Raw genomic sequence first — 16,170 nt, 5'->3', positions numbered from 1 at the left:
TGGTTGTGTTTTCTCACGTGAGAGTGGACTCGGCCACCTTTCCCCTACTCCCTGCAGAGCAGTTTCTTCCCACAGGCAGTGGCTGCTCTCTGACCAGCTCCTCGCCTTGCCAGTGATCAGACACCAGTTCCTGCTACTTGCTAAAAGCAGAGTAGCTACTGCCAGGAACAGAAAATTAAAAGAGGAGGTCAGCCATCTGAGAGAGAGAGGAATAGCAAGACCAGATTGGCCATTATAAACAGACAATTTAAGCCATCATAATGGCTAATGTGAGGACTGATGATACTCAATTCAGGCTGTCCTTCACCGGGGGGCCCATCTGAGGTGCTTGGTGTGCTAGGACAGTAAGCAGCAAAGGGCTTCAGCCCTTCTTAAAGGTCTTGTTCAGATCAGACCTTTGAACCCATGTTCCTAGCCCCTATGTGCTGCAAGAACAAGGCACTAAAATTGCAATTACGGGATAAGATAGCCCCGGTCAGGCGTAGAACTAGGATGGTGTAAGTGAAAAGCAAAGCTTTAATGGAAAAAAACTTCATCAGTTTGATTTTTAATACATACGAATGTTCTGGCTCCACATCTCTCTGATCTCCACATCCCTCTTTGTTACACACACATGCACAAAGTGAACAACATTCATCTCCATGTCTCCGCTTAGTGATTCCTTTATTAGAACATTTGCAAGTATTAATTATAGACAACAAAGGAAATGAGAGTTGAGATTTATAAGCTCTAATCAGCTGAAGGCATTTCCAAATAAATTAATGAAACGAGTCAGAAATGACATTAAGAAATCCAGAACTGAATGTAAATCACAGTGACTTTGTACCTTCTCTGCCTTTCCCTCTTTTTCTTCTAACAGTCCCAGTGCTTGCCAGGGTATACGGACTTGAATTTAATTTTATGTAAAACAAGAAGGGTGATGGCAATGTGTGCTCAGTATTACAAGTTACAATACTCATGCATAAGAAGGAAAGCCAAAACTCAAGCTGGGACAAAATAATTTGCTATCACTTAAAACTTTCCATACAACCCACATTATTACTCAAAGCATACAGGAAGATTTGACGGGGATGTTTTCCCCTTAAAGAGTGGCAGGTCTGATTTTCATGACAACATCTTGGCCCATTCTGGTGACCTGCTTGCATTCCTACCAATCTGTCCTTTCTGTGACAGGTTCCTGAGCTGTCTTAACACTCTCTTGTCCTAACACTCAGTGATTTCAATCCTTGTTGCCATTGGACACCTCTGTTTCCTTCCTGCAGGAATACTAGGTCAAAAGGCTGGTCTGTCTCAGCAGGCCTGGCTGCTCAGGCCATATTTTAAGGATGACTGGGCACGTCAGGCACGCAACTGCAGCATCCCTCTTCATCCAGTTTTGTATAACAGCTGCAGTGTGTGGTTCAAGTGTGTGAACAGAAGGTATGAGCCCAGTCACATTTCATTTCTCAGTGTCCTCAGCTTGTCATTCCTCTGACTGTAGGACACTAGATAACTCTTGGATAATCTGATCTCATGTATTTACCATCACTGCTGGTGCTGAAGGAAGAGAAGGATGAAATCTGGGCAAGGAAGCAATACAGCTTGAGCCTAAACAGAGGTTTCTCATTCACTTCTTTTGGTGACAGAAGTCTGTGGCATCAATAAAAAGCATGAAGAACACAATTTTATGTGGCAGATGCTCAAAACTTATAAATAAGCCAACATTCAAAACAAAGGTAGCAGTGCTTCCACTTCAGTGTGGCTCTGCAAGGCTCCACTCACCAGGGTGTGTGAGGCTCTCTGGGCATGCAAAATACTAGTTTTGTACCTCATTACCCAAAAATAGCAGTTTAACATTATCTCCACAGACATTGTGTAAATATAAACACTACAGCATGTGTTTACAAGGCAACTCCTTGGTACAGCATGACAGTGCATGGCAGAATCAAGTTGTATTCAAAACCTTATGAAAAAGCCAAAAGAAAAGTCTTATGAAATCCAGACTGTCTGAAGACAAGCCCTGCCTCCATGATGGTGACACATGGTTTCTGCAGCTGCAATACACAGACCTTTCACTTTTAATTAAGCAGATGCAATTTTCAGGTTGTTCCTGTCTCATATCTAATTTGTACCCACAGGGCAGATTCCCAAATGTAACATTTTGTGTATTTTGAAAGAAAATTATAATTGAAATTTAAAACACTGGAGGGAGTTTGAGATGTAGAGAAAAAAACGCCTTTAACTGGTTGATCTTAGGAGCAATATTTGAAAATCTTAAGTACAAAATCTTGTCTCTTTCCAACAGAGCTGGAATATTTCAACAAATTTATCTGCATTCAGCCAAGGTAAATGGCAAGTCATGAGGCAATGGAAAAACAGTTCTCCTTCCCAAGAAGCCAAAACAACTTCCTTCATTGTAGAGCATGTGGCGATGAAAAGAGTACAAAAACTGGAAACAAATACCAAGATTTCTGCTAATGAATTAACCCGCTAATTTTTAAAATTCCTGATAAGCAACACTGCTGCCTAGACAATGGCTCATGGGACTGTGGAGGAAACTGGCTGGGTAATGATATCATCTCTTTCTGCTTTGCAGCATATTTTATTTTCTACTTTGTTTGGGAGAGAAGTACTGGTCCAAGAAAACAGAGAGATTGATTTTCAAAGCAGTTTGGAGAAGTGCAAGTTTATTAGACTTTTCTGAGTACGGCATGTTTTTCCCACCAAATCTTGAAATCTGTCTTAAAAACAAACATATTTCAGTGTGTGCAGCTTCTTTGTTTCTCTTTTCATAAAGTCTCTCACCTGGGCTTGACCTGCAGTATGTGTGGCACCTTTTCGGGTGGATTTCCTTACGAGAAGGGGGAAGGAATGAAAACATTTCAAAATCATTCTTTAAAATTGGAGATTTACTTCCATTTCTCAGGCATTTTCTCCTGAGTGGAAGGAATGTAGGATGGCAAGATAGCAGGCAGGCAAGCAGGCAGGCCGAAAAGAAGGAAGGCAGGCAAGCCGAAAAGGACAGAAGGAAGGAAGGAAGGAAGGAAGGAAGGAAGGAAGGAAGGAAGGAAGGAAGGAAGGAAGGAAGGAAGGAAGGAAGGAAAGAAGGAAGGGAAGGAAAAGCTTTTATTAAAATTGTCTTTCCATAGTATCCCAACGAAACACTGGCTGTGATCAGAGCTATAATGAGTATCTAGTCCTTAGTCAACTTAATTGTTACACATGCAGACTAGACTGCATACAGTAAGGAAAACACTATCTAAAATCTGCTTTAAAAGTTATTTAACCAGAACAAATCATCTGGGAAAGTAAAAATATTTCTAACTGGAAAAATATTTCTCTATAGCTGAGCTAGGCCTCACAGCAAACCTTAATGAATTATTAGTACCTTTATTGTTTTCTTTGGCCCCTGTGCACTATATTTGTAAAAAAAGTCAGTAAAAAAGAGAACAATTGTAAAAAGCAAATATTTTGTACAAAAATACAAAGTTTTAAAAGCTCTTAAAAGTATATTCCATATTATTGATAAGAGTTGGACTATATATATATATTTATATAAAATCTATATATTCGTGTATCTGTATAATTTTCCTACATTTGGGATTTTAGCAAATGAAGCAACTGTTCACACAGTTGCTTTATATGTTTTTCTATATGAGTGACCAACAGTCTTACTCAGATTGATAGAATGTCTTTTCTCAGAAGACACAAGTTGCTTATGGATGTGGTTACTGGTTGGGAAGAAAATCTAAAACAGAATTAGTCCAACACTATTTCCTGATGCTGTGGGTCAAAAGGCCTTAAATAATTACAGGATGCTGGAGAAGAGTTACTGCTGAATTCCTTGATGCTTTTAAATCAGTTTTCAGTGCTTGCTTTTTTCTTTTTTCATATTTTTTTTTCGATTTTGGAAGTCAGTGTTGCTCTCTCCCAGGATTTTCTTCTTCTTCATGTAAGTTTCCTTAATATGAAGGTATCTGTAAAGTCACAGCCTATTATACTCCAAGTATTTGCCCTACAGTATGAGAAAAAAAAAGAAAAACAAAGAGAAAAAAAATCCTGTAAAAAGCCTGTGAAGATTAAACAAATTTCCAAAAAGAAAACTTACAGAGATCAAGGTATGTTAAAAATTTGAGCAGACTCATATTCAGATCCTGTAGGTCCTGGAGGATAAATATTTGTAAACCTTGACGTTTTCTTAAAATAACAAATGTATGTAGGAAAACCAAGGTAAATTATATTGTTACTTACACACGGTCCTTCAATCTGGACCTCCAAACAGAGTTATACACACAAAGCTTGTTCAGCAGTTTGTTTTGTCTTAGGGGGCTATGGATGGGATGTAATTTTGGCTCTAGCTGACATTTATGTCTGCCTTCACTGAAATTCAGCTGACAAGTTTCCAACTGGAGCAGCCAGGCACCCTTGGCAAAGCAATGTTTAAACAGGTTGTATGGAGGAGATAACGTTTCAGGCAGAGCCCCACCATGAACACAAACAGCAGCTTTGACCACGTTCTGTGATGATGGGGCAGGGCTCTATGCAGCCATGGGAACCACCTGCCCTCTGCTCCTGCAGAAATGCCTGTGTCAACAGAAAGACATGCCCTGTGGCAAACACCTGGCTGACTGCTGGGCCACATGGGCACTTTATGAGTCCTTCACTCCAGCTGCAACAGAGGAGATGCTTATGGCCTGTGGACCCAGCTTCTCAGTCCCATGGGACATCTCCTGGCAGCAATGGGAATTTTAAGATCTCCTTAGCAGTCACCAAGTGCCTCCTATTGCACAAACTTTCAAAACAGAGTCTTTTTGGTTTCTGAAGGCTGGTGCCTGAGCCACCCTAAGGCCACCTTTACTTTGTTGTGTGGCCACTGAGCCTATAAAAACAGCTTCCAGTGTGGGTAGGATCTGGAGCATGTGCCAAATCATGCCCAAAATTTTAGGCATGTGTAAGGCCTACAGGAGATGGTCAAGATGCTGAGCATGCCATGTCATTGAGGCTGCTTTTTCCAAGTGCAATAAATCCAGCACTTGCATCTGGATCTGACTAGAAGTGCTTCACATGTGATTCCCCCTCTTCCTCAACAAGGCACTGCTGTAGCATTTAGCCAAGATCTCACCTCTAGCTGTAGCACATTTACTATGGGCAAGATGAAATAATCCGACCAAGGGCCTTGCTTACCTTTGTCCATGTCTTTTTCACAAATGAAATTGTTAATATCTTCACAGTAGAAGTCATTCCAGAGCCCAGCATAGATCAACCCGGCGCAATCTTCCCCTGGCCCGTGTCCATGATTCCAGTTATCAGGCTGCCCGATTTTCCAGTTTCTTTCCACCAAAAAGCAAGAGATATGATTGCACAACACAGCACACATGGCAGGTTTTCACCACAAGAAATTAACAAAAACATCATGAGATCTGTTCTGAACGGGAAATTCACATTGAAACAAACAATACATGACTCTTGCTGAAAATGGAAAACAGATGTATTACAGAGAAGGGAATCTATTTGGCCTCAGGCTGCCAAGACTCAGAGACCTAAATTTAGACCAATGAACTTTATTTTAGTTTCTGAGTGTACATCCACACACAGTGGGAGTGCTCCATGCTCCATGTGGATTGCTCCAAGCCTGCAAAACCTGCACACTGCATTCCTGGTGGCAGATGGGACTGAGAAGAGCCCATGGGCTCAAAGGTACTGCCAAGATGGCAACAGCCTGCCCTTGCTCACTGCAAAGGCACTCAGCCCTCTGACTGTACAAAGGTGGGCATCTTGGGAGGAACAGCAAAGATGCACGTGTTTTAGGGACACAGGCTCAGATGGGAAGGGAATTCTACTGACTTACAAGGAATGCACAGAGTATATTTACAGGCATCTTTTGAGAACATTAGCTTTGATGGCGAAATTGAATGCAGCAAGTAAGAAATCTTACAGCAAGTGTTTCCTCATCCTGTTTTTGTTTAACGAGTGAGAAATGCTTCCAAACTCAGGACTTAAAAGCTCAGTTTTCCTGAAGAAACAGGTTGTTGAGGGGAGCTTGTGATTGCTGGCTGACACAGTCCATGCTCAGCTAAAAAACATGCCTGCCTGACACAGAGTGTCCAACCAGGCACCTGGGAGGACACACAGCTTTCCAGAAGTAATGAAATGCTCCAAAAATCTGTAACTAACAGCTCTGAGGTTACAACAGAGCACCTAAAACCACAGTGTAGTGGAAATCTACTAAAAGCAGTGGCTGAAGTGGGAATCCATCACAGTGCTGCCATAAAGAGGAAGAAAGATGAAAACGGGAAAGGAGGAAAAGAGGAAAATATCACGGCTCATTTGAAATGAATCTGACTTTTTCCATGTTTTTCATCTAAATGAACACCAATGAGATCACAGCTAATCATTTCATAACATCTGACTGACTGTGTAGCCTGTTTTTCTAAAGCACAGCATGCTCAGATCTATAAACTCTTTAGTCTACTCCTCAGTATTAAAAATTTGGGTGGTTGCAATCTGTTCCATTTAGAACAAATTAGGTGTAGCCCTAGGATTCCTGGAGAGCTGCCAATTCAGTTTTCAGCTGGCCAAAGCATAGACGCCCTCATTTCATGCATTTTCCTTATGTTTAATGCTTTCCACTTGGATTTGGGCTCTATCTAAAGACTGGTCATTTTTTATCAGAACGAGTACTCTATTTATAGCCAGTTGTAATGCAAATAAGGAAAATTCAAACCAAAACAGTAAAACTGTCTGTGCTTTCCATCTCTACTTCGTAATAAAAGTCAGGAGCAAACGTTTTGGCAAGAAACACTGCGCTGCGTAGTTATGTGATTCTTTCATTCAACATTCAGTTTTCTTCCTGGCAAGGAAAGGAATCCTTGTGCATGGAGTAGGGAGAGAGAGAAAAAGCCCAGCACCCCCAGTAACAAATTAAATTATTGGCATCTACAACCATCTGGATCCATTGGATAGTTTCAAGATGGTGCTTTTAGAAGTGTTAGCAAGAGTGGTAGCACTGCTTTTTGTTTACGTACGTGTAAACTGGTAAGGATCCATCCAGCCATCTCCATTCATTTTCCTTCTCTGAATCTGTTAGTCCAATCCAGAAGCTGCCTTTCCCAAAAATCTGCCTTTTTATCCATTGCTGTGAAAGAAAGATCTTAGTCCGTAACAAGGATGGCAGTCTTTGGAGCCAATAAACTACACTGGTTTCATAAGCCTCTTGTTACCAAAATAAAGAGGGCCAGAGAAATTTTTCTAAGCTGAAGGTATGTTTCAGGAGTTGGCCTTGGGATGTGTTGCCCAGACTAGAATCCCTTGAAGTGTTTGCAATGAGGTAGAGAGAGCTAGGCATGAAAATCAGGTTGACATGAAGTCACAGCTAATGTCTTATAGATACAAATCGAAAAAAACCCAAATAGTAAGCAGCTGTATCTTGACATCCCCACTGCCATGTTGAATAGTATTAAAAATAAAGTTAGATTTATAGTCAGATTAAAAATACTTTTGGGTCACACTAGTCCTGGGCTGCATGTGTCAAATCAGATAACTTAAAATTAAATTATATTCACTGCTGTAAAAGATACTGATAATATACAAGGCATAATGGATTCCATCTTTAAAGGTTCAAAACTCCTACAATTCTTAGCAGCTTTTCTGACTGCTCTGTCCTCACCACTTTCAGCATCAGCTCTGCTCACACTGCCCTTCTGCAGATGGAGAAGCTGCTGATCAGGCAGAGGGTGGACAAAATTCTGAGTCAATCAGTGTGTTTACTTCTACTATATGAAGTCATGATGCTCTCAGCTTCCCACTATCTTGTGGTTTCTACATGTTAAACAACTTCAAACTCCCTCCTTGAAAACCAGAAAGAGAAGGCAATTACCTGCTCCTCTTTGTTGTTGATGATAACCAATTGCGATTCTTTCTCTTCACAGAATAACTTTGCCTCTTCAAAAATTTCTCTTTCAACTGAAAAGTAGTAGCACTTTTCTGTATAGTTCTTCCAATGGGGAGAACAACCTGTGGTGTGAATTTTTGGTGTTAAGCCCATTCTTGGTAACTCAGCAGAGCAGTAATAGGGTCAGTAATAAATGGAGGAACCCATACCCATCTACAGCATGCAGTATGTTCATGGCTTACCATTAGCCTCGGGTACGGATGTAGGTTCACTCTGTAGTGCCATTGGCATCCCTGGACCTGGTGGCCCTGGCGGGCCAGGTGGGCCCTTTGGACCGGGCAGCCCAGGGACTCCAGGTAGTCCAGTTAGTCCTCGTGGTCCTGGTAACCCTGGCTGTCCCACAGTTCCTTGCAGGCCTTGAAGTCCTGGTGGGCCTTGAGGTCCTGGTGGACCATCCTTGCCTGGAGGCCCTGGTGGCCCTGGGTCTCCACTTGGTCCAGGCAGACCCGTCTTGCCAGGAGAACCTCTCTGACCTTTGGAGCCAGGCGATCCTCTTGAACCTTTCCCTCCTTTTTCTCCTGGTGGCCCGGCTGGCCCAGGTGGGCCCTTCTCACCTGCAGGTCCCGGTGGTCCAGGCTCTCCTTTCTCTCCTTTCTGTCCTTTTAGGCCAGTGGGGCCAAGAGGACCTTGAGGGCCTCTGTCACCTTTAGGTCCCCTTGGACCAGGAGGGCCTGAAACAATGTAAGCATGCAAAGTGGGGATATGCACAGAAAACAAAACAAAAAGCCCACATGGGGTGGGATTGTTCAATACATCTCAGACCAACACCACTGGATATTTAACAACACAGAAACTGGGTTAACAGCTGTTTTCACCAGTGCTTGTAACAGTGCAGCTGCTTTCCAGGCCCTATATACTGTTGTTCATTCCTTGACCTCCACAAAATACAGGATACAGAAAATACTCTGATCCACCCAGCCATGTGAACTGGACAGTGACACTGTGCCCCAGGTGACCAGCCAAGGTGCCAGTCCCTAAAAGACTCTGTGCACTAGTCTATACTAGTTTATGCACTAGTCCTGTGTGTTGGTGGTCCTGTTTCCTCACTCTGCCACGCTCCCTTCTCCTTCTAGTCTCACCTCTCTGCTCTTAGACCCAGCACTTTTTCTCCTGATCCTGTTTGTTGGTCTTTCAATAATGGGGGGTAAAAAAGAGACAAAATGATGGATAGTGAGCAACAGGCCAACTGTGGGAAAGGCCAGAAATTGCAAATTGGCCAGCTCTAACAAGACAGGGAACAATAACCCATGACAGGAAATGGCAATACTGTGACAGCAATAAACAACAAAACAATTTGGGATTCTGTTCATGGATGAGCAAAACCCTCGTCAATACCTTCCCACCCCTGGCACCAATGTACATAATTCGAACTCCTCCAGAGATAGACTTCCAAGCTGGAATCATTTAGGCCTGGTTGAAATGAGAACAGTTAAGGTTATGGACATATAATCTTGGCTTTAATGCAGCCTTAGTTTATTTGGAGCAATGGATTTATATTTGTGATTGGAGTTTTAGACGGGTTCACATCAGATTGGAAATATGAGTGTTCTTTTCATTTGGGATAATATTTGGCTGGGAGAAACCTCCTAAACCTGATGCTATTTATTTCTGGAGAAAATGAAATATCTCAGGATTAAAAACTAAGCAAAGTAGGATGTTTTCTGGCAGACTAACAACTGGCTTAAAGTGAAATAGCAACTTGTTTTTCAGTAAGGGTGGACCTTTCTGGGAATAGTCCAACATATATTTTTTAGCCATTTCCTCCTTACTGGGGATTGGTTTCTTGAGGTTCCACACCTTCACTCGCTTATTTTAGAAAACTAAATCAAAAGCAGATCCTGTCAGTCAGTCAGACAGAATAAAATTTTGCTAAGTCAGAACCTTCTTTCATAACATCCCCATTTTAGCTATGTAAAAAAGGCATAGAAAAATTAGTAAGGAAAATTCAAGCTACATGTACATTTCCAAAGTTTAGGATTAGATAATGGAAAACCCCAGGACTCTGGACCAGCATGCACTAACTTCCACAGAACTAAAGAACTAATGCAAGCAGGAATTCAGCACACACACATCATTAGGGAAGCTGCATACCTTGTAGGATAGTGAAGTTCTTGATGAGCTGGCCATGTTTGGAATCCACCAGCTTCATTTCTTCCATGATTACTGACAAATTGGCAACTTCAACATCTAACCTTGACCTTATCAAATCCTGTTGCACCTTGAGAGATGTAGAGTCTATGCGAATATTGGCTAGCGTGCTGTTCATAAAAATCAGCTCATCTGAGTGTTTACTTAAGGTGTCTGTACAAGTTGTCCTGACCTCATTGAGATTGCTTGTCAGCGTCCGTAGGTGATGAGCAGTGTAGCTGATGTTGCTGATGATATTGACTATATCAGTTTCAAAGACCTGGAATCTTTCTTCTAGATGGCTGAATTTGGCAGCAGTTCTGTTTTCATATCCTTTATGCTGTTCCTGGAGATCCTTTAGACTTTGTTCATTGGCTTGGGCAACTGTGGTGATGTTCTCCATCTGCCCACTGAAGGAGCTGAGCTGATTGTTCATGTCTTCAAGCGTATCATTATTGGCTTTTGCCATTGCTGAGTTGTTGGCAGCCAAAGACTGTAAATTTTGTACTTTCTCCTTTAGCCAGTCGGTGTCCTTCCGGGCCTGAAGGACAACCTGCTGCAGATTTTGAAAGTCACTCTTGATTCTCGATATAGCCAAGCTTGTGTCTTCCATTGACTTTTGTAGGACACTGATAAGATTTCTTTGCTGTATTTGAGTCAGGTTTAAGTTGTTCAGGTTCATGATGACCACATTGTGAGAATGCACTTGGCTTTGCAGATTTGTTTGTATATTACTTGTGTCTTGTTGAAGATCATTGATATAGCCAGTATATGCTTGAAGAGTCTTATTGACACTGACGATCATGAAAGAGTTACTATCTAAGGCACTTTTCATTTGGTTCTGTCTATCATCTAATATATTTCCAGACTCTTGCAGCTTCTCCAGTGTATCTTTGTTTCTGGTAGTTTTCTCTGCAATGTCATGAAGCTGCTGACGAAGAGCCAGAATGTCAGATCTGAAGCTGGACAGTTCAGTGTTAGTATTCAAGGCTTTTTGTCCAGCCTGGTCATCTGTTGTACAGGAAAAAAAACAAACCAGAAAGGCTTTAGGGTTTTTTTAAAAACACAGTATAAACCAGCACAGAGTATTTTAAGAACAGTCAGGTTGTCAAACTGTTCAACAGAATTTCTATGCTATCTTTTCCAGAAAAGAGAAACCACTGAGCAAAGTTCTACCTCTAAACAGAGAAAAAAAAGCAGAGAGGAATTGATGAAGACCTTGTGTCTTGATGAAGAGAACAAAACGGTGATTCTGTCATCACAAATGGGAAAAACCACAGTTAGAGCATATGCAGTCAAGTAACACTGTGTTCTGAATGAAAACTGAATGGGAAACAGAATTCAAAACATTAAACAGGTATCAGCAAGTGTAGATTTTAAAGTTACAACTGGATTTTGCTGAAAGCTCAGAAGTTTTTTTTAATCTGTTCATGTTTTCTTCCTTCTTTTCACTGCAGGTACAATACCTTCATTGTGATTTAGTACATGTAACTCCAATTTTTTAAATCTTGGGTTTAGTTTTACGTAAGTTTTAAAACAATCTGAGTTAGAGACAAAAGCTTTGCCAGCAGGCTACTTCAGATATATCAGGATAAGATATATTTCTGGTTTTCTCTCTAATACATTACTATTGCTTTTAATGACATTTATTTTTCCATTATTGTTTCCTCATGTTCTGAGTTTGAGGAAGACAAAACCTTTAATCTTTGAGAAACATCTCTGCTTGTGCTTACATTGCCCTATGGAATACTTCTGGAAGCTTGTCTGAGTATGATAAAGCATTTGAGATTGCACAGCCTATCATCCAGGACAGAGAAGCCAAGGAAATAAGCAGTCAACACTTGCTTTCAGGGAAGACTCCCTTGCTTGACCTCAATCACTTCACTAGCCTGCTCACAGTCCATTTATTTTTGTCCTCATCTAAGTGTAGCTATATTTATGAATTACACAGTCTGAAGTCCATAATTTCAGATTATGCTAAGAGAGAGCAGTATGGTTTTTATAAATTACAGTGAATACAGCTGTGTATGGAGCTTTGTTTGGTGTGATTGAATGAGTCATGATGGCAAATGTCAAATGATGGCTTGTGAGACTTCAGCCTGAAGTGTTTATGGAGTCTTTTGTGGACGGACATCTTCCTGAGCACAGTTCCTCTCCCTGCTGCTTGTCTCACTCCCAGATCTTCTCAGCTCTGACTCTATGTTTACCTCTTGGCTATAGCTCAAATTCTACTGTGTTCCTCACACAGCTCTGACAACTGCCAGGTCCACATACAGCTAATCCCTGAAGGCCTGTCTTCCATTCACCACACGCTGTTATCCTTCTGGCCCTACAGCTGTTCTCTTACCTTTGTGTCCCCTACTCAAACTGCCCCAGAACTTTCCTAACTGCCTCCATGGCAAAGCCACTTAAATGGGAACTGATGATCCTGAGCATCTCACTGAGCATCCATCCAGCAAGTGTGTAAAAATGTGTGGTCATGAATGAAGCAAAGGTGCTCCAAGTTGTGAAAATTTAATCAGCTTGATATAATAACCCACACAGAAGCCAAGTGTAACACTTCTGTAGATGTGCCAGTAAGAGAACATCACACTGAATTACCCCATGTCTTTGAACTAAATGCAATGTGCAAATACTTTGGAAGCCAGCTTCTTTTTGGGGGAAAAAAGTTGTAAAAATTTATAATCAAGCTGTAAGCACGTAAGTTTTCCTAGAAACGCACGTCTCAATATATGGTTTATGAAACTAGACAAAATTTATTTCAAGAATCACATGCATGTATGTGTATATTAATACTTCTACAATAAAAACTGTATGTCTGTGGCCAGGAAGAAAGGTAAAAATGTACACTTAGAGAGTAGAATCGTTATCCATGATTTTTTTTTACATCTTCCTGCAAATTGAAAACTTTGATAGCACTTGGGAAATCCAAACACATAACAATCTTATGTCCTGTATTCCCTTACGTCCTGTATTCCCTGAGATGATCAAGAAACATTTTGTGGAAGTAATCCACTCCCCTCAGACATAAGAATTTTGAATAGCTGATTATTTGTGTACCTTGTAAAATGGCCTTCAGTTTTGAATCTTAATTGCTAAAACACCATCAAGATGACTGGGTGACAGATTCTCATTTTATGTAGAATCCCTTGTGCTGTGGAACAGCTTCTGCTATGTTTTCTATCTCTACTTCAGAGAAGGTTCTCTCCTGAGGACAACATTTAAGTGTCTGTTTATTTAAGTAGAAATGCTTTCAGAGTGAGTTCAGTGGAAATTGTAAATTTTGAAGTATTCTTAAAATGCTCTCCTAAGTAGAGCTGATCTGAACTCATTTTAAGGACTTTACCAAGTATTTGAGAAACTGGAATAGAAGTGCTGTATCTTGTCATGGGCAGAGATTTTTCAGACACATTTCCTGCCTCCATCTGCCAGGAGAACACCCCAGATCCATAACACAAAGGGGCTTTGCTTGTGTGTAGATTACCTAATTTCTTCAGATCACTCTCCACTTCTGTGAGCTTTTCTGTGTATCTTCTGTGGGACGTTTCCAGGCCACCTGTCACATTGTCCATTTTTTCTACAACTAGGGGAAAGAGAACAGTATGTTATGGAAAGAAGAAAAGGGAAATGATTTAAAAAGTCTAGTAAACACTAAAGCATACAAAACCTCACACCACTACCATCAAACAGTAAAAAAAGAAAACACCTTAAAATTGCCTTGCTTGTCATTACACTCTGCTGCTGCTCTGTGAAATGTTGGAAGGATGAGCTCCTACTTGCTGGTGGACCCAGAACTCTTCCACTTCTTCAGTCTGCCAGCAGTCCCTAGACATTTTCTTTTGCCCATGAGCAATCTCTCTCCTGAATGAGGAAATCCCTCTTTGTGGGTTTTCCTCATGAACAAAGTCCTTTTCTTTTAACAGTATTTCCACGCTTCAAGCACAGTGCTGTGGCAAAGGCAACCTCGTTGTTAAAGGCTCAGACATATGAAAAGAAGACTTCCTTTAATTTTGTTATGAGCCATTTCTCCTTAAAAAGAACTTCTTTTTCTTGTGCCTTTTCATCATTAAAAGTTGCCACCTGGATAGCAAACTTAGGACTGAGATAGTGAGATAGTAACTACTAAACGTTTTGGGGGGTTTAAACATATTGATAATGGTACAGATCACTCAAAACAGTCTTGAAACGATTCTGTCTCGTTAAGATTGAAAGGATGGTCATTCAGGAAGCGCAGATTTATGACTGATCTGCAATTTATTTTTAATGCCTGAGTACTTGTCGCTGAGACATTCAATTATTTGATGAAATTAATATGGGAATGGAAAAAGCAGAGCAACAAATAAACAGCCCGGGGTGGCTTCCAGTGGCAAAAATGTGAAATGCTTGCAAGGTTAGAGGTGAAAGCCTACAGCTTTCACACCAAACCTTGTCTAATAGCCTTTTGTCTTCAAGCCACAACCAGGGGTAGAAATTGCTTCTCATCATGAGATTATTTAGTCCTTTTGCTATACTGGGAGCAGAATGGGCCTGTAACAACCCTGGGAGAGGCTACATGATTTATTGAGCCAGCTCCCTCTTTCAAACAGTAGAAATAGCGTTTCCCATGTTTTGCAACATGTTTTGTAAACCTGTGTGGGGTAGGGGGTTCCACTCTTTCTGTCTGTGAAATGATCTGCAGCTTGGAAAGAGTCTCATAGAAGTTGTTGCTATGTAAAGATTTGGGTTTTCACAAGAAGTGAAATTTAAGGATCTTTTGTGGCTCATAAGCAACCACATGAATCCCAGACCTTTACAGTGTAGTCCATCAGGTGCTTCTTCTTTATTAACTTTTACCTTTGTTTTTCTGATTCTGGGTACCACAGTTACACAGAAGGCTTTTACTGCTTCCCAAAAACCAACAGGAGAAAAAACAGACCAAGACTATCTGATGCAATGGCACTAAGGTGAATGAAGTTACAACTGGAGAAAAGTCTCAGGGTCTTCAGAGAGACCAGACATCCTTTGGTGAATTACCTGCCTGCTCCATTCTAGGCTGCTAAAAAGGCAGTAAAACAGAGACTTTACTGTGTGTGCAAAGTCAGAGTGTGGCTTTCTGTAGTTGAGATGATGACAGATCGCTTGCTAAACACCAGACCCAGGCTACAATAATGGCTTTGTTTTTTCAGAGGGACAGTTGCTCAATACCTTCTGCTTTAGAAAGAATTCTTCTCCCCATTATAGCACTAATTTTTCTCTGGTTCTTCTGCCCATTAAAGTTGTCAAAAGGCTGTATGCCATTTTTCCTAAATAAAACCAGAGTTGATTCTCTGTTTGTCCTACCCAGCTGTATTCCAGGCTGGAGCCCCGATCAGCAAAGGTCCTTCAGCTACTTCTGACACTCCGCTGATGCATGTATACACCAATGTATCACATGCAGTGAGCGTGAGGACCATACTTGGCTTTTCCTTCTGGCTCTTGGCAGCTCCTTGTTCAGTCTGTGGTGTTCTCCTTTGGCTACAGATAGTCAGTGTGAAGGGCATGGCTCACTCTGGGCATTTAGAGGGACCTGATGAAATCATCTGCATTTAAAAAAGCAGGCCTAATTCAAGTGTTTCTGCTGAACCTGTGCCTTGACTAGCAATGTCACATCACCTACGGCTCTTGTTAATTCAGATTTAGTGTAATATTCAACTGTTTTCCCCAGTTATGCAACACACTTGGAGTCAGCAAATAAATATATATTATCAGTAATTAAATGAAAAATGTAATTTCTTCTTTTTGCTGTCCAAATGAATACCAGTTTGTACTTCAGATCTGAAGTCTGTAAAACTCAGATTTTATACTATCACATAACAAGTATGTTTTCATACACTGAAAATGTATGAATGAAATCTAACACTGGAAACTTGGGTTAAAATACCACCCTGAAGAGTCCAAAGCAAATGAAAACAGTAGTAATCCTATCAATAAGTAGTTGTCTGGCAGTTAGATGAGACTGAACAGTAGTAATTATACAACAGCATATGGTATTTTCATTGCTCAAAGTGAAAAAAAACCCAAACCACCCAACTCCAGCATCAGAAACAGAAGAGGTCTCTGCAAACGTGACTGCAGTGTTAGCTCAAGGCCTAAGC

General features: G+C 41.0%; 1 protein-coding gene across 1 annotated transcript in view; it reads right to left on the bottom strand.

The window, feature by feature from the left end:
* Positions 1–3,882: 3,882 nt before the first annotated feature.
* COLEC12 (collectin subfamily member 12) overlaps positions 3,883–16,170 on the bottom strand; it is a 93,206-nt gene continuing 80,918 nt past the window's right edge. The window contains exons 4-10 of the mRNA XM_039549336.1: positions 13,542–13,640; positions 10,022–11,068; positions 8,113–8,601; positions 7,856–7,992; positions 7,005–7,114; positions 5,164–5,309; positions 3,883–3,994 (exon numbers count right to left, since the gene is read on the bottom strand). Coding sequence (XP_039405270.1) covers positions 3,975–3,994; positions 5,164–5,309; positions 7,005–7,114; positions 7,856–7,992; positions 8,113–8,601; positions 10,022–11,068; positions 13,542–13,640 — 2,048 coding nt within the window. The 3' untranslated portion in view covers positions 3,883–3,974. The remainder of the gene's footprint in view (positions 3,995–5,163; positions 5,310–7,004; positions 7,115–7,855; positions 7,993–8,112; positions 8,602–10,021; positions 11,069–13,541; positions 13,641–16,170) is intronic.

Source organism: Corvus cornix, chromosome 2 (assembly GCF_000738735.6).
Source record: "Corvus cornix cornix isolate S_Up_H32 chromosome 2, ASM73873v5, whole genome shotgun sequence".
Classification (NCBI taxonomy): domain Eukaryota; kingdom Metazoa; phylum Chordata; class Aves; order Passeriformes; family Corvidae; genus Corvus; species Corvus cornix.
The sequence above is the reverse complement of the archived record's forward strand: the minus strand, read 5'-3'. Positions and strand labels throughout refer to the sequence as shown.